Source organism: Cherax quadricarinatus, chromosome 30, assembly GCF_038502225.1.
Source record: "Cherax quadricarinatus isolate ZL_2023a chromosome 30, ASM3850222v1, whole genome shotgun sequence".
Lineage (NCBI taxonomy): Eukaryota > Metazoa > Arthropoda > Malacostraca > Decapoda > Parastacidae > Cherax > Cherax quadricarinatus.
Genome location: NC_091321.1, coordinates 2,474,109 through 2,499,066, shown reverse-complemented (window position 1 = coordinate 2,499,066; position 24,958 = coordinate 2,474,109). Strand labels below are relative to the sequence as shown.

The window sequence follows — 24,958 nt, the reverse complement described above, 5'->3', positions numbered from 1 at the left end:
TTGTCTCTATCAAGGTTCTGTTAATTCTGTTTTATGATGACAGCAACAAACTCCCTGCATGTAATTTGGCCATTTACTTAAAAAATTATAAAACAAATACAATCATTATCACAAAATTATCTGACTTGACCGGGATCACAAATAATACAACTCAAGATTATGTGCATAAGAGTAGATAAAAAGCTTACATTATTATCAAAGCTTCCCTGAGAATCTAGTGTGTGGAGGTTCTGTTCCAATAGAGCCAGGCCAGAGGCATAGAGGGCCACCTCGTCCAACTGTAGCACTGATACACCAACCCAAAACAGAGCCTGATGAATTGCAGACTCCTGTACAGAAAAACAAAATAAAAATGAGTAAATTATACTATTGTAATACAAGAAGACCTTTAAAATTCAGAGGTAATGCCTTACAAAATGCTTGAAAAAGCAGAACACACAAACACCTTTTCAGACATTGTTATGGTTATCCAACATTCTCTTTTATAGCTATAATTATTTCATGCACTGGCCAGGGAGGAATAACATCTTTTAGGAATGAAGAAGAGCCAGATTTGAGTGTGGGGGAGGTGCATGAAGCATTACATAGATTGAAAGAGGGGAAAGCAGCTGGAACTGATGGGATCATGACAAAAATGTTAAAAGCAGGGGAGGGACACAGTGTTGGAGTGGTTGGTATTTTTGTTTAATAAATATATGAATGTATGAAAGAGGGGAAGGTACTAGGGATTGGCAAAAAGCATATGTAGTTTGTTTATATAAAGGGAAGGGACAAAAGGGGGACAAAAGAGATTGTAAAAATTATAGGGGAAGAAGTTTACTGAGTTCTCCATGGGGAAGTGGAATAGAATTCTTCCTTCGTCAGCTATGTGTGTCATAAGAGGCAACTAAAATGCTGGGAGCAAGGGGCTAGTAACCCCTTCTCCAGTATGTATATATTACTAAATGTAAAAGGAGAAACTTTCGTTTTTCCTTTAGGGCCACCCCGCCTCGGTGGGATACGGCCGGTGCATTGAAGGAAAAAAGAAGTTTACTGAGTATACCAGGTAAAGTGTACGGTAGGGTTATTACTGAAAGAATTAGATGAAACACAGAGAGCAGGATTGCAGATGAGCAAGGAGACTTTAGAGTGGGTAGGGGATGTGTCGATCAAGTGTTTACACTGAAGCATGCATGTGAGGGTAAGGAAGTTTTCATTGCATTTATAGATTTAAAAAAGGCATATGATAGAGTGGATAGGGGAGCAATGTGGCAGATGTTGCAAGTGTATTGAATAAGTAGTAAGTTACTAAATGCTGTAAAAAGTTTTTATGAGGATAGTGAGGCTCAGGTTAGGGTGTGTAGGAGAGTGGGAGATTACTTCCCAGTAAAAGTAGGTCTTAAACAGGGATGTGTAATGACACCATGGTTATTTAATATACAGTTGACCACCGGTTTTCGTAATTAATCCATTCCAGAAGGTTGGCCGAAATCCAAAATGGCCAAAAACTGAAGAAATGTTTCCCATAAGAAATACTGTAAATCCAATTAGTCCATTTCAGACACCCAAAAATATTAACAAAAAATACATTTTATAGATAATAACTATAGTTTTACATACAGAAAACAATGAGAAATAAATATAAATGACTAATTTTAATGATAAATAAACATTACATACCTTTATTGAAGACTCTTGTTGGTTAGTAGTATTTTTTTGTAGTCCCAGGCGGACCACATCCCAGTGTATACCTACCGGCTACATACACTGCGGCCTACAGCCATATTATTACCATTGACATACCATGTTCACTGAGTTTAATTGTTTCTAACACCTACTTTTAGATGCCATCATAAACTAAGGGAGAAGTAATGATTAATTCATGCTGAGAATTGTAAACCAAAGTTTGTGTGTTAATTGCAGTTACTGGGGCAACACAGATTCATAGTTTTCTCTAACACTGGACCAAAGAAAACATAATGTTTACTCTCCATCGCACATAAACATTACATGTTCATATGCTATGAAACATGTTTCTTAAATAATTTTGAAGAAAACATCATAGATGGATTAAAGAAAACGTCTATATTAATGTAAAATAAGACATATAATGTGCCCAAGAGTGATTATTATTACGTACTATTAGTACAGTTGAACCCTTGGTTTTCATGATTCTTGGTTATCATGAATTCTAGTTATCAACAATTTTTTTTGTCAAAATGTAGCCTTGGATTTTGGCAGTGGTACGGTACATGTCCCAGTGGTCCTGTGCACACAAAGCCTGCCACAAACACACTCAGCACCAGTATGGCATTGTTTCTCGGCAAGTGAGCATCATATCCTACATTCACACAAAACATTTCGCAATAATCCAGTGTTTTTTGTGCCTGCAACTGCTAAATAAGCAACCATGGGCCAAAAGAAAGCTCCTCATGCCAGCCCTATGGTAAAGAAGGTGAGAAACACGATAGAATTCAAGAAAAAACTCATAGCAAAGTACCAAAGTGAAGGAGGAAGTGAGAGGGGAGAATGTGCCTTCTTCAGTGATTCAGTGATTCTACAATATGAATGATACTACAGCAGCAGGAATCGGTAAAGGCTATAGCGCCAGCCAGCAATAAAGTGTAGCATTAACAGTGTAGCAAGTAAGTTTAGCGATTAAGCGATAGAAAAACGACACGAAACTGACTCATCCGATGTTATAGGAGGTATATAGGGCCACTGACAACACCACCACCTCTGTTGCCGCCTCCACCAAAACTAATACAGTACGTGTGGCTTTTCCTGTCAGTGGCGTTTATAAACCCAACACAACCACCACCGCTTACTTCTCACATACATAATGACATACAGTGGACCCTCGGGTAATGGTGTCATCAGCCATTGCCAAAATCGGATACCGACATGTTCTTGCGTCACAATATTAGCTCGGTTATGGATATTTGTCCCGAACATGTCCATGCAGCCTGAGCCCATGTAAGGCCAGTGTGCCATTGTTTACAAGCCAGTGAGGACAATTCCATGCGTACAAGCGATATTTCGTATTATTCGATTGTTTTTAGTGCATGTAACTGCTAAATAAGCCACCTTGGGTCCAAAGAAAGCATCTAGTGCCAGCCCTGTGGTAAAGAAGGAAAGAAACACAATAGAATTCAAGAAAAAACTCGTAGCAAAGTACCAAGGTGGAGGAAGAGACAGGGGAGAATGTGCCTTCTGCAGTGATTTAGCAATTCTACGATATGTACGATATTAAAGCAGCAGGTATTGATAAAGGCTATAGTGCCAGTCAGCTATAAAGTGTAGAATTAACAGTGTAGCAAGTAAGTTAAGCGAGAATGCGATAGAAAAAAAGACATAAAAGTACTCTCCAATGTTGTTCGATGTTTATAGAGCCAATGAAAATATGCCGCCCTGCTATCTTCCAGCACCCTAAACCTCTGCCAGCATCTCCTCCATCAAACTAACTAATTAAACTAACATCTCCTCCAAGGTAAGAGTAAATATAAAAGTGTAAGTATAAAAGTAAATCTTTCTTTCAACAAACCGGATATATTCCACCAAGGCAGGGTGGCCCAAAAAGAAAAACAAAAGTTTCTCTTTTCAAATTTAGTAATTTATACAGGAGAAGGGGTTACTAGCCCCTTGCTCCCGGCATTTTAGTCGCCTCTTACAACATGCATGGCTTACGGAGGAAGAATTCTGTTCCACTTCCCAATGGAGATAAGAGGAAATGAACAAGAACTAGAAAGAAAATAGCAGAAAACCCAGAGGGGTGTGTATATATATGCTTGTACATGTATGTATAGTGTGACCTAAGTGTAAGTAGAAGTAGCAAGACATACCTGAAATCTTGCATGTTCACGAGACAGAAAAAAAAGACACCAGCAATCCTACCATCATGTAAAACAATTATAGGTAAGGCTTGGGAGGGAGTGACTAAGAAGACCTTGAACTCTGCTTGGAAGAAACTGTGGCCAGAATGTGTAGACAAAAGGGATTTTGAAGGGTTTGAGGCTAACCCTGAGAGGATTATGCCACTTGAGGAATCCATTGTGGCATTGGGAAAGTCCTTGGGGTTGGAGGTTAGTGGGGATGATGTGGAAGAGTTGGTGGAGGAGGACAATGAAGAACTAACCACTGATGAGCTGATAGATCAACTTCAAGAGCAAGAGGCCAGACCTGAGGAAACTGGTTCAGAGGAGGGGAGAGAGAAATTGAAGAAGTTGCCTACTACAAAGATTAAAGAAATCTGTGCAAAGTGGCTTGAAGTGCAAACCTTCATGGATGAAAATCACCCTCACACAGCTATTGCAAGCCGTGTTGGCAACCTGTACACTGACAATGTTGTGAAACACTTTAGGGAAGTCATAAAGGAACGAGAGGTACAGGCCACTATGGACAGATATGTTGTGCGAAAGAAGTCCAGTGACTCTGAAGCTGGTCCTAGTGGCATTAAAAGAAGAAGGGAAGTAACCCCAGAAAAGGACTTGACACCTCAAGTCTGAATGGAAGGGGATTCCCCTTCTAAACACTAACACTCTCTCTCCCCTCCTCCCATCCCATCAATCATCACCAGATCTTCAATAAAAGTAAGTGTCATGTAAGTGTGCATGCCTTTTTCAGTTTGTGTGTATTAAAATTAACATTTCATATGGTAAAAAAATTTTTTTTTCATACTTTTGGGTGTCTTGCACGGATTAATTTTATTTCCATTATTTCTTATGGGGAAAATTCATTCACATACCGATTATTTCGCATAACAATTACCCCTCTTGCACGGATTAAAATCGTTATGCGGGGGTCCACTGTATATATATATGCATGTGCGTGTCTGTGAAGTGTGACCAAAGTGTAAGTAGGAGTAGCAAGATATCCCTGTTATCTAGCGTGTTTATGAGACAGAAAAAGAAACCAGCAATCCTACCATCATGCAAAACAGTTACAGGTTTCTGTTTCACAGTCATCTGGCAGGACGGTAGTACTTCCCTGGGTGGTTGCTGTCTACCAACCTACTACCTACTAAAATTTATTTTTTGTTAATACTTTTTGGTGTCTGGAACGGATTAATTGTATTTACATTATTTCTTATGGGGAAAATGGTTTTGGTTTTTGTGAATTTTGGTTTTCAGCAGACTCTCTGGAATGGATTAATCACGAAAACCAAGGGACCACTGTTTTTCCTTTCTTTTGGGGTTTTTCTTTCTTTTGGGTTACCTGCCTTGGTGGGAAACTGCTGACAAGTTAAAAAAAAAAAAATCATCCTTGCCCTCACACCCAAGTAACTCAACTAAAGAACCATCAATCATTTACCATTTTTATATTATACATTAGGCTATTATTTATGACATTAATAAAGCTGGGGGTGTGTGTTTGGCATCCCCTAGCATGAAGTACTGCATAATAAGTCAAAGGCAGGGCTAAAATATGGCAAACTGCCAGATGCAGCCTTCCATTTCCACTCACTAAAGGATAGCAGTTGGTGATTAGCTGCTGATAATGGAGGAATAAGCCCTTGCTCTGTTCTCATCAACATAACCTCACACAAACACCCTTTTTTACAAAATGTTATTCCTAAGACTTAAACTTCTGAGAACTGTCTTGTATTTCAGCTTATGTCTGCAGTGAGGACTCTTGTCATTTTAACCACTTTGTTGAGCATAGCCACTAAGAAAGGTCATCCCTCTGAACTTCTTTGAAGTATCCATAAAACACTGCTACGTTTTAACTAGCACATATATTACGTTAATGTAAACTTAGACTGTGCATCTTGTCATGCTGAAACATAGCTAAGAAAGGTGCTATCACTAGGTCATATATGAATTGACTGCATCATGCTTTTAGGATATATTTGCTGTAAAGAAGTTTTTAGTCTTCTAATTATCTATCCTATACTGGGTGGAAAGATTGTGTGCTTAAGTGGGGGTACACAATATGTCTTGGGACTGACTTTGACTCATCTGGGTGCTGTTAGCTTTTAATTATATTTTGTATATTGTGGACTCAATTATCAGGAAGATGTTTGCTTCTGCATATTATGTAGTAAGTGGGCTTAATATCTGCCCAACTTTCTGGACTCAGCCTCTTCTAGAATTGCATATACAGTGGTACCTATAGTTTCAAACAGCTCCCAACTCGAACAATTATGTAAGTGTATTTTTGGGGGTCTGAAATGGACTAATTGTAGGTAGTAGGTTGGTAGACAGCAACTGCCCAGGGAGGTACTACCATCCTGCCTAGTGAGTGTAAAACGAAAGCCTGTAATTGTTTTACATGATGGTAGGATTGCTGGTGTCTTTTGTCTGTCTCATAAATATGCAAGATTATAGGTACGTCTTGCTACTTCTACTTACACTTAGGTCACACTACACATATGTGTACAAGCATATATATACACACTCCTCTGGGTTTTCTTCTATTTATTTTCTAGTTCTTGTTCTTGTTTATTTCCTCTTATCTCCATGGGGAAGTGGAACAGAATTCTTCCTCTGTAAGCCATGCGTGTTGTAAGAGGCGACTAAAATGCCAGGAGCAAGGGGCTAGTAACCCCTTCTCTTGTATATATTACTAAATTTGAAAGGAGAAACTTTAGTTTTTTCTTTTGGGACACCCCACCTCAGTGGGATACGGCTGGTACGTTGAAAGAAGAAGAAGAAACGGACTAATCTAATTTACATTATTCCTTATGGGAATAAATTCGTTCAGTAATGGCACTCAAACAGCCTTCTGGTACAAATTAAGTTCACAACTCAAGGTATTTCATCTCTAAACTGCCTTCTTGGAGTCTATGTGGACTTGGTCTTTGACTAGATGTCACCTGCACACACATGCACTGTGTCGATTTGGGGTCATGGGCAAGTCAGTTGCACTTTGATATAATACTTGTGTGGCTCTTCAGAGTTTTGATGAGGTGTGATTTTTATTGGTCTACTGTTGGACTAATAAAAATACTGTCCTGGCCCTAAGTGTAACAAAGCTGAAGGGGGTAGGCGAGTTTCGGTGGGGAGAAATAAATGGGATTAAGTCAGGAGTATCTGAGAGAGTTAGAGCTAAGGAGAGGGTAGCAATAATGTTGAAGGATCAGTTATGGAAGGAGAAGAGGAAATATAAATAAGTAAATTCAAGGATTATGTGAATTAAAATAAGGGTTGGATGCAAAAAGTGGATCATAATAAGCGTGCATGAACCAGAAGAGAGGAGTGTAGAGGAGAGAGAGAGGTTTTGGGAGATGTTAAGCAAATGTACAGGAACCTTTGAATATCTACTGTAGTTCATAAACTCACTTGTTAAAATAATTAAGGTGCTATTAGATGCTTAAGTGTATAACTGAATTAATCTATTCTGTAATAATCCCTTTTTATTTCAAATTTTTACAAGTTTTAGATTAATCACGGAGTTTTATTCATAAGTCTAGTTGTAGATTCAATATAAATCTTATATCATTTTACTCAGAAAATCTAGTTTCTAAAATTACTCTCATTCTATGATTACAAGCATAGATCCTGATGTAAACTTTTTACAAAATGAATTACATGAATCAACCAGTAACTGTAATTACGACACAGCAGACCAAGCAGACATTACTCAGTGCAAACAATAACATAACCATCTTTAACTACAATGTCAGATCCTTGAGCAAACATTATGATGACCTCACAGCATTACTCAATTCCCTTCATTCCAATATATCAATCATCACACTCACAGAAACCTGGCTTAAGCCTGATGTAACAGATTTCTATACCATTCCTAGCTACATGGCCATACACAACTGTAGAACAGACCAGCAAGGGGGAGGAACACCTATATACTACTCAAATCAACTCAAATGTATCAATAAATCTTGCACAAGGGACGAACATGGAGAATATATCATAGCCAAATTTAAATCAAAAGACCTGCATAAACCCCTCACAGTTATAAACATCTACAGAGTACCACAGTCAAACATTTATCACTTTAGTGAAGAACTAGGAAACATGATTACTGATGCACACATGAATAAAGACCACCTACTACTAACAGGAGATTTCAACATAAACATACTACACGACCAGGACCCACAAGTAACCGAATTCACAAACACAATGAATAACTGCCTGTTACTACAAGCAATATCTAAACCTACAAAAATCTCCGAGACAAGCATCTCCTTAATAGACCACATCTGGACAAACACCATATCCCCTTTAAAATCAGGCATAATCACAGACAACACTACAGACCACTACCCAACCTTTCTCATAACTAATCTGGGAAAACTGCCACAAGACTTTACTAAAGTAACCTTCAGACTACATAACGAGACAGCAGTTAACAACTTTATAGCAGCTATGAATAACATTGACTGGCAAAACGAGCTCGAAACATATACAGATATGAATGAATGTATAAATAATTTTCTAAAAAAAGCCCAATGCCTCTATAACAGACACTGCCCCAGAAAAACTAAACAGATCACAGCAAAGAGACTGAATAATCCCTGGATAACACCAAGCATCCTCAAATCCATTAACACAAAGCACAAATATGAAAAAACAGTATAGAATGGGTCAAATAACTAGAGAACAGTTGAAAAGTTACTCGTCAGCACTCACCAGCCTGATAAGAAAGAGATGATTGTGGATGTTATGAATGAGAAGAAGCTGGATGTCCTGGCTTTAAGTGAAACAAAGCTGAAGGGGGTGGGAGAGTTTCAGTGGAGAGGAATAAATGGGATTAGGTCAGGGGTTTCAAATAGAGTTAGAGCTAAAGAAGGAGTAGCAATAATGTTGAAGGATAAGCTATGGCAGGAAAAGAGGGACTATAAATGTATTAATTCAAGGATTATGTGGAGTAAAATAAAGATTGGATGTGAAAAGTGGGTTATAATAAGCGTGTATGCACCTGGAGAAGAGAGAAGTGTAGAGGAGAGAGAGAGATTTTGGGAAATGTTGAGTGAATGCGTGGGGAGTTTTGAATCAAGTGTGAGAGTAATGGTGGTTGGGGATTTCAATGCTAAAGTGGGTAAAAATGTTATGGAGGGAGTAGTAGGTAAATTTGGGGTGCCAGGGGTAAATGTAAATGGGGAGCCTTTAATTGAGCTATGTGTAGAAAGAAATTTGGTAATAAGTAATACATATTTTATGAAAAAGAGGATAAATAAATATACAAGGTATGATGTAGCACGTAATGAAAGTAGTTTATTAGATTATGTATTGGTGGATAAAAGGTTGATGGGTAGGCTCCAGGATGTACATGTTTATAGAGGGGCAACTGATATATCGGATCATTATTTAGTTGTAGCTACAGTTAGAGTAAGAGGTAGATGGGAAAAGAGGAAGGTGGCAACAACAAGTAAGAGGGAGGTGAAAGTGTATAAACTAAGGGAGGAGGAAGTTCGGGTGAGATATAAGCGACTATTGGCAGAAAGGTGGGATAGTGCAAAGATGAGTAATGGGGGGGTTGAAGAGGGTTGGAATAGTTTTAAAAATGCAGTATTAGAATGTGGGGCAGAAGTTTGTGGTTATAGGAGGGTGGGTGCAGGAGGAAAGAGGAGTGATTGGTGGAATGATGAAGTAAAGGGTGTGATAAAAGAGAAAAAGGTAGCTTATGAGAGGTTTTTACAAAGCAGAAGTGTTATAAGAAGAGCAGAATATATGGAGAGTAAAAGAAAGGTAAAGAGAGTGGTGAGAGAGTGCAAAAGGAGAGCAGATGATAGAGTGGGAGAGGCACTGTCAAGAAATTTTAATGAAAATAAGAAAAAATTTTGGAGTGAGTTAAACAAGTTAAGAAAGCCAAGGGAAAATATGGATTTGTCAGTTAAAAACAGAGTAGGGGAGTTAGTAGATGGGGAGATGGAGGTATTAGGTAGATGGCGAGAATATTTTGAGGAACTTTTAAATGTTAAGGAAGAAACAGAGGCAGTAATTTCATGCACTGGTCAGGGAGGTATACCATCTTTTAGGAGTGAAGAAGAGCAGAATGTAAGTGTGGGGGAGGTACGTGAGGCATTACGTAAAATGAAAGGGGGTAAAGCAGCTGGTACTGATGGGATCATGACAGAAATGTTAAAAGCAGGGGGGGATATAGTGTTGGAGTGGTTGGTACTTTTGTTTAATAAATGTATGAAAGAGGGGAAGGTACCTAGGGATTGGCGGAGAGCATGTATAGTCCCTTTATATAAAGGGAAAGGGGACAAAAGAGACTGTAAAAATTATAGAGGAATAAGCTTACTGAGTATACCAGGAAAAGTGTACGGTAGGGTTATAATTGAAAGAATTAGAGGTAAGACAGAATGTAGGATTGCGGATGAGCAAGGAGGTTTCAGAGTGGGTAGGGGATGTGTAGATCAAGTGTTTACATTGAAGCATATATGTGAACAGTATTTAGATAAAGGTAGGGAAGTTTTTATTGCATTTATGGATTTAGAAAAGGCATATGATAGAGTGGATAGAGGAGCAATGTGGCAGATGTTGCAAGTATATGGAATAGGTGGTAAGTTATTAAATGCTGTAAAGAGTTTTTATGAAGATAGTGAGGCTCAGGTTAGGGTATGTAGAAGAGAGGGAGACTATTTCCCGGTAAAAGTAGGTCTTAGACAGGGATGTGTAATGTCACCATGGTTGTTTATTATATTTATAGATGGGGTTGTTAAGGAAGTAAATGCTAGGGTGTTTGGGAGAGGGGTGGGATTAAATTATGGGGAATCAAATTCAAAATGGGAATTGACACAGTTACTTTTTGCTGATGATACTGTGCTTATGGGAGATTCTAAAGAAAAATTGCAAAGGTTAGTGGATGAGTTTGGGAATGTGTGTAAAGGTAGAAAGTTGAAAGTGAACATAGAAAAGAGTAAGGTGATGAGGGTGTCAAATGATTTAGATAAAGAAAAATTGGATATCAAATTGGGGAGGAGGAGTATGGAAGAAGTGAATGTTTTCAGATACTTAGGAGTTGACGTGTCGGCGGATGGATTTATGAAGGATGAGGTTAATCATAGAATTGATGAGGGAAAAAAGGTGAGTGGTGCGTTGAGGTATATGTGGAGTCAAAAAACGTTATCTATGGAGGCAAAGAAGGGAATGTATGAAAGTATAGTAGTACCAACACTCTTATATGGGTGTGAAGCTTGGGTGGTAAATGCAGCAGCAAGGAGACGGTTGGAGGCAGTGAGATGTCCTGTTTAAGGGCAATGTGTGGTGTAAATATTATGCAGAAAATTCGGAGTGTGGAAATTAGGAGAAGGTGTGGAGTTAATAAAAGTATTAGTCAGAGGGCAGAAGAGGGGTTATTGAGGTGGTTTGGTCATTTAGAGAGAATGGATCAAAGTAGAATGACATGGAAAGCATATAAATCTATAGGGGAAGGAAGGCGGGGTAGGGGTCGTCCTCGAAAGGGTTGGAGAGAGGGGGTAAAGGAGGTTTTGTGGGTAAGGGGCTTGGACTTCCAGCAAGCGTGCGTGAGCGTGTTAGATAGGAGTGAATGGAGACGAATGGTACTTGGGACCTGACGATCTGTTGGAGTGTGAGCAGGGTAATATTTAGTGAAGGGATTCAGGGAAACCGGTTATTTTCATATAGTCGGACTTGAGTCCTGGAAATGGGAAGTACAATGCCTGCACTTTAAAGGAGGGGTTTGGGATATTGGCAGTTTGGAGGGATATGTTGTGTATCTTTATATGTGTATGCTTCTAGACTGTTGTATTCTGAGCACCTCTGCAAAAACAGTGATAATGTGCGAGTGTGGTGAAAGTGTTGAATGATGAAAGTATTTTCTTTTTGGGGATTTTCTTTCTTTTTTGGGTCACCCTGCCTCGGTGGGAGACGGCCGACTTTTTTAAAAAAAAAAAAAAAAAAAAAAACATCAAAGATGATATGAAAAAATCCTGGAAAACTCTATCTGAAATTCTTGGAACTAAAAAGTTATCCAAAAACAAAGCAATCAAACAAACAAAATCAGATGAACCCCTACTCACTCCAACCAAAACAGCAAATAGACTTAATGTTTTCTTCTCCACCAATGGAAAAAATCTAGCAAACAAAATACCAAGCACAAACACCCGTTCATCAGACTACCTCATAGGTACCTACCCAAATACGCTATTCCTAGCTCCAACCAACCCCATTGAAGTTACGCTCATCATAAACACCCTTAAAAACAAGGCAGGAGACATAAACAACTTGCCTGCTTTTATGTACAAAAAAGCTTCTCAAGTATTGTCACCAATTATTGCAAAGCTCTTTAACAAATCCATTGAATCTTCTACCTTCCCAACAATTCTCAAAATAGCGAGGGTCACTCCGATCCATAAAGGAGGTGACCAAGCTGACTTGAATAACTATAGACCAATATCTAACTTACCACTGCTCTCTAAAATCTTTGAAAAATTAATTCATAGACAGATTTATTTCTACCTCGTTTCACACAACATATTAAACCCTTGTCAGTTTGGATTCAGGAATAATAAAAGCACAAATGATGCTATCATACACATGCTAGAACTAATATATACCGCACTTGAAAAGAAAGAAGTCCCGCTGGGCATTTTCATTGATTTACATAAAGCTTTCGATACAGTCGACCATGAACTGCTGTACTCCAAATTAATGCACTATGGTATCAGAGGCCACTCCCTCAACTACCTAAAGTCATACCTTAGTAACGGAACTCAATATGTGTATGCAAATGATGCAAACTCTTCCACCCAACCAATCACAGTAGGAGTCCCACAAGGAAGCGTCCTTGGACCACTCCTCTTTCTCATCTACATCAATGATCTACCGAATGCATCACAGCTACTCAAACCCATATTATTTGCAGATGACACTACATATGTCTTTTCCCACCCAAACACAGTCATACTAGCAAACACAGTTAATGCTGAATTACAGAAAATATCTGCCTGGATGATGACTAACAAACTTACCCTGAACACTGATAAAACCTATTTCATTCAGTTTGGAAACAAAGCTGCAAATGATCCAATTAACATAACGCTAAATGGATCATCAATCACAAGACTCACAGAGGGAAAATTCCTAGGTATCCACCTTGACAGAAGCCTTAAGTTCCGGACACACATACAACAAATCACCAAGAAAATCTCCAAGACTGTAGGCATACTATCAAAGATAAGGTACTACATTCCACAGTCAGCTCTCCTGGCACTGTACCAGTCACTCATATACCCTTATCTTACATATGGAATTTGTGCATGGGGATCAACAACATCCAATCACCTAAAACCCCTAATAACCCAGCAAAAGGCAGCAGTAAGAATGATAACAAATTCCCACTCCCACCAGCATACTCCACAAATTTTCAAAAGTCTGAATCTGCTCACCATTAATAACATCCATACTTATTCATGTGCCTACTACATACACAGAACAATACACGCAAATATAAACCCCCCTACTTAAACTTCTCCTCACCAACCTAAACAGGACACACAACCACAACACAAGACACAGATCTCTTTTTGATATACCTCGTGTCCATATCACACTGTGTAAAAACTCTATGCACATAAAGGGCCCCAAAATATGGAATTCATTACCAGAAGATATTAAAGTAACCCAGTCTGAAAATCAATTTAAGACTCTTCTCAAAAGCCACTTAATCACCCTAGACTAAATGCTAAATACTCAGTAAACACTTACTCACCTACATACTCCCACATCATAAGTGAAACAATCACATTGAACCTTTTATCCATTGTTGACAGGAATGTAATTGATTCATTGTTTTCACAAAAAGCATTTTCAAATATATAAATATATCTTTGCATTATACAAATTTTGATTCATTTATAATTACTATCCTACTGTACAACTATGATATACTCCTTAGTATCAAGTAGACTGTAAGCCAATAATGTTAAGTTGGCCCATAATGCCTAGACATAACAGAGGCTCTCTTTGCATTGCAACCCATTATTGTAAATTACAAAATCTCAATGAACTGTTTGCAAAGACATAAAATAAATAAATAAATAAATAAGTGAGAGAGTAATTGTAGTGGAGGGAAGGCAGGGTAGGGGTCGGCCTAGGAAAGGTTGGAGTGAGGGGGTAAAGGAGGTTTTGTGTCCGAGGGGCTTGGACTTCCAGCAAGCATGCATGAGCGTATTTGATAGGAGTGAATACTTGACGTGCTGTTGGAGGGTGAGCAAAGTAACATTTATGAAGGGATTCAGGGAAACCGGCAAGCTGGACTTGAGTCCTGGAGATGAGAAGTACAGTGCCTGCACTCTGAAGGAGGGGCGTTAATGTTGCAGTTTTATAAACTGTAGTGTAAAGCACCCCTCTGGCAAGGCAGTGATGGAGTGAATGATGAAAGTTTTTCTTTTTCGGGCCACCCTGCCTCGGTGGGAATCGGCCAATTTATTTATTTATTTATTTATTTATTTATTTATTTATTAATTTGAACATGATACATTGAAGTACAAAAAAATACAGTGGTTAAGTATAACATGTCAAAGCCCCTTGTATGCAGAGCATTATGGGCAGGCTTAAAATTAACTTAAGATTAACTAAGCAATGATACATTCAGTGGTAAAAATTATAGTAGACAAATAACAGTTAAGCACAAATGAGTATTTCAAAGTCAGGTCATATGGTCATTTGCTGAGTTGCTGTGCATTCAATAGAATGGAGTATTCTATTGGGTAATGTAATAAAAAAAAACAAAGTTTGATAGGGTCACAGGTTACACATGAGATACAGTTATTTAGTATTTATTTAGTTGTGGGTGAGTAAGTGATTTTTAGGAAGAGACTTGAATTTATAAACAGACAGTGTTTCTTTTATATTCACAGGTAATGAATTCCAGATTTTTGGGCCTTTTATGTGCATTGAGTTTTTGCATAGTGTGAGATGGACATGAGGAACATCAAAGAGTGATCTGTGCATTGTGTTATGGTCATGTGTTCTGTTGAGGTTGGTAAGGAGACGTTTGAGGGAAGGGTTTATATCCAAGTTAAGTGTTCTATGTATGTAGTAGGTACAATAATAAGTATGGATGTTTTGTACGGTGAGTAGGTTTAGAGTTTTGAATATTGGTGGAGTGTGCTGAGTATAGTGGGAATTTGTTATCATTCTGACTGCAGCCTTTTATTGGGTAATTAATGGTCTGAGATGGTTAATTGTTGTTGAGCCCCATGCACAAATTCCATAGGTGAGATAAGGGTAAATGAGTGAGTGATATAGGGCCAGGAGGGCTGACTGTGGAACATAGTACCGTATCTTCGATAGTATGCCTACAGTCTTGGAAATTTGTTGTACATGTGTTTGAAATTTGAGTCTATTGTCAAGGTGGATTCCTAACAATTTTCCCTCTGTGAGCTTTATGATAGGTGATCCATTTATCATTATGTTAAGAGGGACATCTGTAGCTCTGTTTCCAAACTGAATGAAGTAAGTTTTGTCAATGTTAAGAGTAATTTTGTTAGTCATCATCCAGGTAGGCATTTTCTGTAATTCGGTATTTACAGTAATGGCTAGCATGGCTGGGCTTGGGTGAGAGAAGACTTACGTAGTGTCATCTGCAAATAGTGTGGGTTTGAGTAGTTGCGATGCATTTGGTAGGTCGTTTATGTAAACGAGAAAGAGAAGAGGGCCCAGGACACTTCCCTGTGGGACACCAACTGTAATTGGTTGTGCGGAAGAGTTTGCTCCATTTGTGTACACATATTGGTTTCTGTTGCTGAGGTATGGCTTTAGGTAGTTGAGGGAGTGCCCTCTTATACCATAGTGCGACAATTTTACGTGGAGAAAATCATGGTCACCTGTATCAAAAGCTTTACGTAAATCAATGAAGATCCCCAGTGAGATTTAATTTTTCTCTAGTGCAGTGTATATTTGTTCTAGCATGTGTATAATAGCATCATTTGTATTTTTATTAAGCCTGAACCCAAACTGACAGGAATTGAGTATGTTGTGGGAGATGAGGTAGGAATAGATTCGCCTGTGCATTAATTTTTCAAAGATTTTAGAGAGGAGGGTGTAAGTTGGATATTAGCCTATAGTTATTCAAGCCTGGTCTCCTTTATGTATCGGGGGTGACCCTCGCTATTTTGAGAACTGTAGGGAACGTAGAAGATTTGATGGATTTGTTGAAGAGTGTTGCAATGATTGGTGACAACACTTGCGATGCTTTTTTGTATATAAAGGGTGGTAAGGTATTTAAATCTCCTGTCTTGTTTCTTAGTGTGTTGATAATAAGGGAGACTTCTGTTGGGTTAGTCAGAGCTAGGAACAGTGTGTTATTTTATTGCAAGGTTTTTTCCTATGGTGGAGAAGAATTCATTGAGTCTGTTTGCTGTTTCAGTTGGTGGGAGTTAATAAAGAATAAAAAAAAAAATGCTGTTGGACATAAAAAAAATCATCATTTGTGGGCTGTTTAACTTGCATTTCATTGGCATTTGAGATGACAGACTCTGTTCTTCTTCATCTTTTAACAAACTGGCTGTATTGCAATGAAGGAGGGTGACCCAAAAAGAAAAACAAAAGTTCTACTTTTTAACTTTAGTAATGTATACAGGAGAAGGGGTTACTAGCCCCAGCTCCCGGCATTTTAGTCGCCTCTTACGACACACATGGCTTATGGAGGAAGAATTCTGTTCCACTTCCCCATGGAGATAAGAGGAAAATCAGATATTATTTCAAATATACTACACTGCATACAGTATTGAATGACTGTTATTTCTCATGCAAATTGTAAATATTTGTACAAGATGTCTATTCAGCAAAGCTCATTTTACTTTTCACATTTTACCAATTCCCTAGACAAATGAACAGGGTTAAATTTTCACTTTAAAACTATGAGATAATTTGCATCCAATGTGTCCTGCTTAAGAAGCAGACAATGGCATAATTCTCAGTACCTAAGAAAGGAACACCACAGTAGCCCTACTGGTCTAGGCTAGACAGGTCCCACTCTCAACCAACCATTCCCAATCTCATGTTTCCCCAGTCCACCTTCAGAGCTAATCAATGATGCAACTCAGAAACTTCAACAGTGTTAAAATTGTCTCTGAGCTGGAAAAGATGAAGTGTGTTGGGTGCAATGATAAGCATGTCATTGATATACTTCAACCAGGTAACTCCAATGAAGCATTCTTGATGGTTACCGACAGTAGTTTTTGCCTCTGAACTATGAATATAGTGTGGAGCAGGCAGACAACAACCATGGATTTCAACCCCCTCAAAAAATATTACCAACAATTTAGGTGATCCCTACTTTTTTACCTAAAAATTGAGTCTTATAAATCTCAACCTATATTAAAGAATATATAGTATATTGAATAAAAAAAATTGCAAGTAAACAATTATATACAGTAGAGGGAATTTTGGAATTTACACACCTAAGTATGATCATTTTACTTAAAACAAAGCCTTCTGAAAGTTTTGATACATGAATAACATGCAAAATATATCCATAAAAATTTCCATACAGTATATACACTGTATTGCATAATGACATTACAGAACTTACTGGTCTGAGTAGAGGCTGAAGTCGTGTGAGGCACATAATGATAGAATCTATAAGCGTTATATCTGAAAAGCTCTCCAACGCCTTAACCAGAATTCGCAGCAGCTGCTTGATGTCTTGGTCAACTATACTTTTACCTGTCAGGATCAGACAAGTTTCTTAGAGAAAAATAGATATAAACATTACAGTACAACCTTCCCATGACTTCCCAAGCATGCATTCTCCTAAACTTATATTTAGTCATTAAGTGTATAATATTCTTCCATGAAAGTGAAAATTACAGAAATTTTATCACCTCAAACTGTTCTGAAATACTGAAATATTAATTAAACATAAGTTCATTTTTTTAAATGTTAATATTTCATTGCTTTAAATGAAAGACAAAAATGTTCACCATTTTTGTCTTAGGCACTTTTCCTCTAATAGTTGTATTTACATATGTTCTTTTAAGCCTTCAATCCTAAGGCATAACGAGGAACTGAGAGAGGCCATTAATTGGGGAAGGGGTATATTGTTCTAGCAGCCCCTTGTAGTGAAATTTTGTGCTCAAAGACAGAATGTGAAAGTCTGAAGATCAAAATACAAAAAAAAATTTAATAAATTTAAAATGAGTACAGTACAGCCCTCAGTGCAAAGACAACATTTAAAATTCTCTAAATTTCATTTTTCAACATTTTCACTAAGATTTTCTCTTCAATAACTCAATAATTCTGTATTTGTTTTACATGATGGTAGGAGTATTGGTGTCTTTTTTAGTCTCACAAACATACAAGATAACAGATATACATGTATCTTGCTACTTTTACTTACACTTACATCACACTACACATGTATGTACACTGTACAATGGATCCTCGTTTTTCGTAAGCATTGAAAGTCGTAATTTTCGAAAATCGTAAAGTTTTTTCATCAAAATAATGACTTGCGAATCGTTTGACTCACAAATAATTGTTCATTTCAGACACGTACGCACAGCCCCGAGTGGCCCTACACTCCATTCACAGCCAGTGTGCCATTGTTCATTGGTGAGTGAGGACAATCCCACGAGTTCATATGATACATTCTGCAATATTCCATTCGTTTCAATGCTTGCAACTGCTAAATAAGCCACCATGGCCCCAAAGAAAGCTCCTAGTGCTAGACCTTTGTTAAAGGTGAGAAACACAACAGAATTCAAAAAAGAACGTGTAGCAAAGTAGCAAAGTGGAGGAGGAAGAGAGAGGGAAGAATGTACCTTCTTCATTTATTCTATATGTATGATACTAAAGCAGCACAAGTCGATAAAGGCTATAGTGCCAGCCAGCAATAAAGTGTAGCATTAACAGTAGTAGCAGAGGGAACAGAGTGCGGGAAATAAGCCTGTGCAACCATAAAGTGCATATACTCCTTTGAACCAACAAAAAAGGAATATCAGTGAACACTAAATAGGAAAATCTGGATTACAGTGTCATATGGAATATGGGGAATCAAATTCAAAATGGGAATTGACACAGTTACTTTTTGCTGATGATACTGTGCTTATGGGAGATTCTAAAGAAAAATTGCAAAGGTTAGTGGATGAGTTTGGGAATGTGTGTAAAGGTAGAAAGTTGAAAGTGAACATAGAAAAGAGTAAGGTGATGAGGGTGTCAAATGATTTGGATAAAGAAAAATTGGATATCAAATTGGGGAGGAGGAGTATGGAAGAAGTGAATGTTTTCAGATACTTGGGAGTTGACGTGTCGGCGGATGGATTTATGAAGGATGAGGTTAATCATAGAATTGATGAGGGAAAAAAGGTGAGTGGTGCGTTGAGGTATATGTGGAGTCAAAAAACGTTATCTATGGAGGCAAAGAAGGGTATGTATGAAAGTATAGTAGTACCAACACTCTTATATGGGTGTGAAGCTTGGGTGGTAAATGCAGCAGCGAGGAGACGGTTGGAGGCAGTGGAGATGTCCTGTTTAAGGGCAATGTGTGGTGTAAATATTATGCAGAAAATTCGGAGTGTGGAAATTAGGAGAAGGTGTGGAGTTAATAAAAGTATTAGTCAGAGGGCAGAGGAGGGGTTGTTGAGGTGGTTTGGTCATTTAGAGAGAATGGATCAAAGTAGAATGACATGGAAAGCATATAAATCTATAGGGGAAGGAAGGCGGGGTAGGGGTCGTCCTCGAAAGGGTTGGAGAGAGGGGGTAAAGGAGGTTTTGTGGGTAAGGGGCTTGGACTTCCAGCAAGCGTGCGTGAGCGTGTTAGATAGGAGTGAATGGAGACGAATGGTACTTGGGACCTGACGATCTGTTGGAGTGTGAGCAGGGTAATATTTAGTGAAGGGATTCAGGGAAACCGGTTATTTTCATATAGTCGGACTTGAGTCCTGGAAATGGGAAGTACAATGCCTGCACTTTAAAGGAGGGGTTTGGGATATTGGCAGTTTGGAGGGATATGTTGTGTATCTTTATATGTGTATGCTTCTAGACTGTTGTATTCTGAGCACCTCTGCAAAAACAGTGATAATGTGCGAGTGTGGTGAAAGTGTTGAATGATGATGAAAGTATTTTCTTTTTGGGGATTTTCTTTCTTTTTTGGGTCACCCTGCCTCGGTGGGAGACGGCCGACTTGTTGAAAAAAAAAAAAAAAAATGTATATATATATATATATATATATATATACATATATACATTTTTTTTTTTTTATTGCACTGGCCGATTCCCACCGAGGCGGGGTGGCCCGAAAAAGAAAAACTTTCACCATCATTCAGGGAAACCGGTTATGTTCATATAGTCGGACTTGAGTCCTGGAAATGGGAAGTACAATGCCTGCACTTTAAAGGAGGGGTTTGGGATATTGGCAGTTTGGAGGGATATGTTGTGTATCTTTATATGTGTATGCTTCTAGACTGTTGTATTCTGAGCACCTCTGCAAAAACAGTGATAATGTGCGAGTGTGGTGAAAGTGTTGAATGATGATGAAAGTATTTTCTTTTTGGGGATTTTCTTTCTTTTTTGGGTCACCCTGCCTCGGTGGGAGACGGCCGACTTGTTGAAAAAAAAAAAAAAAAAAAAAAAAAAAAAAAAAAAATGGAGAGTGCCAGTGGAGGAACGGTTACTGTGGAAATAGACCTGACCAGCACTAGCGAATTATTGCCAGATCTCGACACAAGTGGAAATAAAACAGATATTGAACTATCTATAAGTAATATAGTGAGTGACAAGGATATATATGTGCAGTGACATAGTGAACTAAATTGTAGATAAGAGTAATCTAAATTATCCCCCAATATAGCATAAAATATACGGTGCAGCATATGGGAATATTCACAAGTGACTGGCGCTGTGTGAATAATAAAACAACGATCCCAGTATAGTGCAGTGAAAAGAAGAGTGTATCTTGAATGAATATAGATTGCCAGAGGTCCAGAGAAGTGGAAATAACGGATGAATATTTACTATAGTCATAAGTGATAAAACGAGTGATTGTAGCATTGAGGTGCAAGGAATCACAGTATACATAAATTGAGCATACAATCGATGAAAAGGCATAAGTCTACTGTGTGACGTGTTTTTCCGGTTACCTCTACTAAGCATGAAATAAATTTTTCATGGAAGTGTAGGGGAAAGTTACCGTAGGCCTAGGTGCTGTGTGAATAATAAAACAACGATCCCAGTATAGTGCAGTGAAAAGAAAAGTGTATCTTCAATGAATATAGTGTATATCCTTGAGATAACCAGTGTACAGCATAACTTAAAAGGAAATAAAATAAAAAAAATAGTGAAGTGTGGCAGTGTGGGTAAAACTTGCCCTGGTGTTGACATGTGAGAAGTGATACACAAAGGTTTGAGTTACCACATATAACGAATAGACTAGGATACCGAGACATAATAGAAAGACCTAGTGAACCTTCGCAATTTTTCTTTACAATCTCCCATAAGCACAGTATCATCAGCAAAAAGCAACTGTGTCAATTCCCATTTTGTATTTGATTCCCCATAATTTAATCCCACCCCTCTCCCGAACACCCTACCATTTACTTCTTTAAAACCCCATCTATAAATATATTAAACAACCATGGTGACATTACACATCCCTGTCTAAGACATACTTTTACCGGGAAGTAGTCTCCCTCTCTTCTACACACCCTAACCTGAGCCTCACTATCCTCATAAAAACTCTTTACAGCATTTAGTAACTTACCACCTACTCCATATACATGCAACATCTGCCACATTGCTATATATGTACATTAATTATTGATTATAAATGGGGTATTGCGAACTTACTTATACAACCAAAGACAATGAGGGCTCTGGGTTGAAGAGCTGGATTATACTGGAATGCAAAACTCTTAGCCAGGCCGGTCCATGCTTGTAGCCAGTCACAGTCTGGGATGTCTCTCATACAAGCCTCCATCATTTCAAGCAGCGCATCAGTAATGGTCTCTAGTGATGTTAGGGACAGTCTTTCACGGTCACCCACATTACAAGAGAGACTACGGTCTGTGCCAAATCTGGAAGAATTTAAAAAAATTTTTTTTTTACAAAGTTCCTGGCATGGCTAGATATACCATACAGTCAAATGCTGGAATTCATGTAGCCCTTCATAATCCAAGATTCAATTTCTTTAACATACTGGCTGTCTCCCACTGAGGTAGAGTGATCCAAAAAAAAAGTAAATACATTCACCATCACTTATTCAATAGCTGTCTTGCCATAAGTGTGCAGACATTACAATCTAAATGATCCTCCAAAGTGTAACATCTCCACCCCTTCTTCAGTGTCCAGGCACGGTACTTTCAACCTCCAGTATCCCTGAATCCCTTCATATGTGTTACCTTATTCAAACTCCAAACTAACACAAGACTGCAAACACTCAAAACATTTCCCTCCCCCTTTTAACTCTTCCTGAGATAACCCTTACCACTCCTTCCTTCCACCCTAGATTTATATACCCACTTGGGCATCCTGATCTACTCCATCCTCTGTAAATGTTCAAAATTATCTTAACCATACCTTAGCCCTCTGAATTATACCTTTGGTAACCCTACTTCATCTTCAAACTATATACACTGAATTCTACAAGGTAACATTTCTAGGCTTCAGATTTGGGAAAGATGAGGATGTTGCAATTCGGAGAGTCATTTGAGATGTGACGTCTGCTTATTTCTGGCAACATAAGACACCTATTGAATGAGTAATGCTGATGTATTTCTCTATTATTTTGGAGGGGAGGGAGGGGTCACCCTACCCATAGAGGGCACTGTTTGTGTTGAAAAAATCTGATTTTCTCCCTGAAGCAAGTGTACTATAAAAGTCCATTTTTCTTAACAAAATTGTACTAAACGAATGGACACTTATCAACCCTACATCAATGCACCATATACTGTACAATATTTCAATGAAGATTTGATGAAGGGTGTGATGTGCCACACTGACCCAACTTTTTCCTAATCCAAACTTCATGATTTTTTCTATTGAATGTATGTCATATCATCCCCCACACAGTGGAATTCATTTTTGGGGAAACTGGTTATAAAGAAGACATGGAAAAACAAACTCGTTTTTTAAGAAATGGCAACATTTTAACATTGACAAAAAAGTGCAACTGTAAAACATCCCAGATTAATTTCTTTAACTAAAATACACACATTTTAACCCCTTCAGGGTCCAAGGCCAAAATCTGAAGTGGTGCTCCAGTGTCCAAGAAATTTTGAAAAAAAAAAAAAAAAAAAAAATTATTTTTCTTACAGAATTAAAGAGCATATTTTTGTGAAGGTAATAAGACAAAAAAAAAAATTCTGATCAGTACTTACCGAGATACAGTGCCAAGAAGTTTGTCCAAAATGATGTGGCGGCGGCAACATCGACGAATTCCACATACGCGCATTACATTATTTAGCGGTTTTTATAGTTTTTTTCTTTTCTTTTCCAGTTTTTTTCTTTTCCTACTAACATTTGGGGCCTGAGAGACCAATACTGTATATAATGTATATATATATATAAACTCACTGTATTGAACACAATAACCGCACTAAAGTTATTATCATATTATTGTTTACCACTGTTGTTTATTACAATAAACATGCACAAATATTGTATAATACTAATGTTCTATCATATATTTACATATTTACAATCACTGGACATGGTTTTAGAACTGCTGGAGCTTGTGGAACTCCTTGAAACAAGGCACCATGCACAGAGGCACCTTACATTCCTCACACATAAACCGAGTGTCTTTGCGTCTTTGTTGCCGTCGTTTTGTTTGTGCACAGACGATGCATCTCTTCTGAGCAAATTTCTTCTGAGTTGAAGGAAGCTGTATTATGAAATGATCACCTTCCCTCCTCAAATGCTTGGGTATATCCTGAGGAATTCGAGGACCTTGTTGTATAGCAGGTGTTCTTACCTGGTACTTCATTATGAGTTGTCTGACAACAGACAAACAAAATTCACCATACGGTGGTCTGTTGCCAGTCTTTATTTGGTACATATTATATGCATTGAGCATTGAAATGTCCATGAGATGGAAGAAAAGTTTCATGTACCACTTGTAACTCTTACGAACACAGTCAACAAAACCAATCTGCATGTCACATTTGTCAACCAAGCGCATGTTTTGTGTATAATCAATCACTGTCACTGGTTTTCGAATACGTTCATTAGCCACTCGATCAACTTTGCCACTGTCTTGCATTTCATTACGGTGAATGGTTGTCAACAATGTGACATCTCGTTTGTCATGCCACCGTAATGCCATGATGTCACTGGCAGTAAACACCTGCACGTCATCACCACGAGCACCTGCGTTGAGCCTGGGCATATGTTTACGATTAGAACGCACTGTGCCACACACATCTGTCTTGTTCACTCGCATGAAATCACTGAGTAATGGGCTTGTATACCAGTTATTGGTATATAATGTATGCCCCTTACCAAGATAAGGTGCCATCATGTTTCTCACTACGTCACCTGAGATACCCAATAACATCTTGGTATCTTTCAATGTTTTACTTCCTGTGTATACAACAATATCCAACGCTAGGCCACTGTCACAGTCACAGAGTACAAACAGTTTTATACCAAAGCATTTCCTCTTGCTCGGTATATACTGCTTGAATGACAGCCTACCTTTGAACAAAATCAAAGACTCGTCAATTACAAGATTCTTGAATGGATAAAAGTATATGCTGAACTTTTGTTTGAGATACATGAAAACATTTCTAATCTTGTATAACCTGTCACTTCTGTCAGGCCTGGTTTTGTCAGAGAAGCGCAACATACATAACAGTAAGATAAACCTGTTCACTGGGATGATTCCACTGAAGACCAGGGTAGAAATTAGCCGATCTGTGGACCAGTATGCTTTTATATTATGCTTATAGACATGAGGCATAAGCATTATTGTTGCAAAAAGCAAATACATTTCTGCAACAGCCGTCTCTTTCCACCTGTGTAGTCTTGACTGTGGTGATATGATCGTATTTGCCATGGTGTACTCAAAATACTTATTACTTTCCCTGACAATAGTTTCCATC

At 38.2% G+C, this 24,958-nt stretch overlaps 1 protein-coding gene across 10 annotated transcripts in view; it reads right to left on the bottom strand.

The window, feature by feature from the left end:
- Nf1 (neurofibromin 1) overlaps positions 1-24,958 on the bottom strand; it is a 644,633-nt gene that overhangs the window by 227,202 nt on the left and 392,473 nt on the right. For all 10 annotated transcript variants that reach the window (XR_011392599.1, XM_053781766.2, XM_053781772.2 and 7 more), the window contains 3 exons: positions 21,705-21,931; positions 17,452-17,585; positions 189-329 (listed from right to left, as the gene is read on the bottom strand). Coding sequence is in view for 9 of the 10 variants with exons in the window: in XM_053781766.2 (XP_053637741.1) it covers positions 189-329; positions 17,452-17,585; positions 21,705-21,931 (502 nt within the window). In the remaining variant the exon portion in view is untranslated. The remainder of the gene's footprint in view (positions 1-188; positions 330-17,451; positions 17,586-21,704; positions 21,932-24,958) is intronic.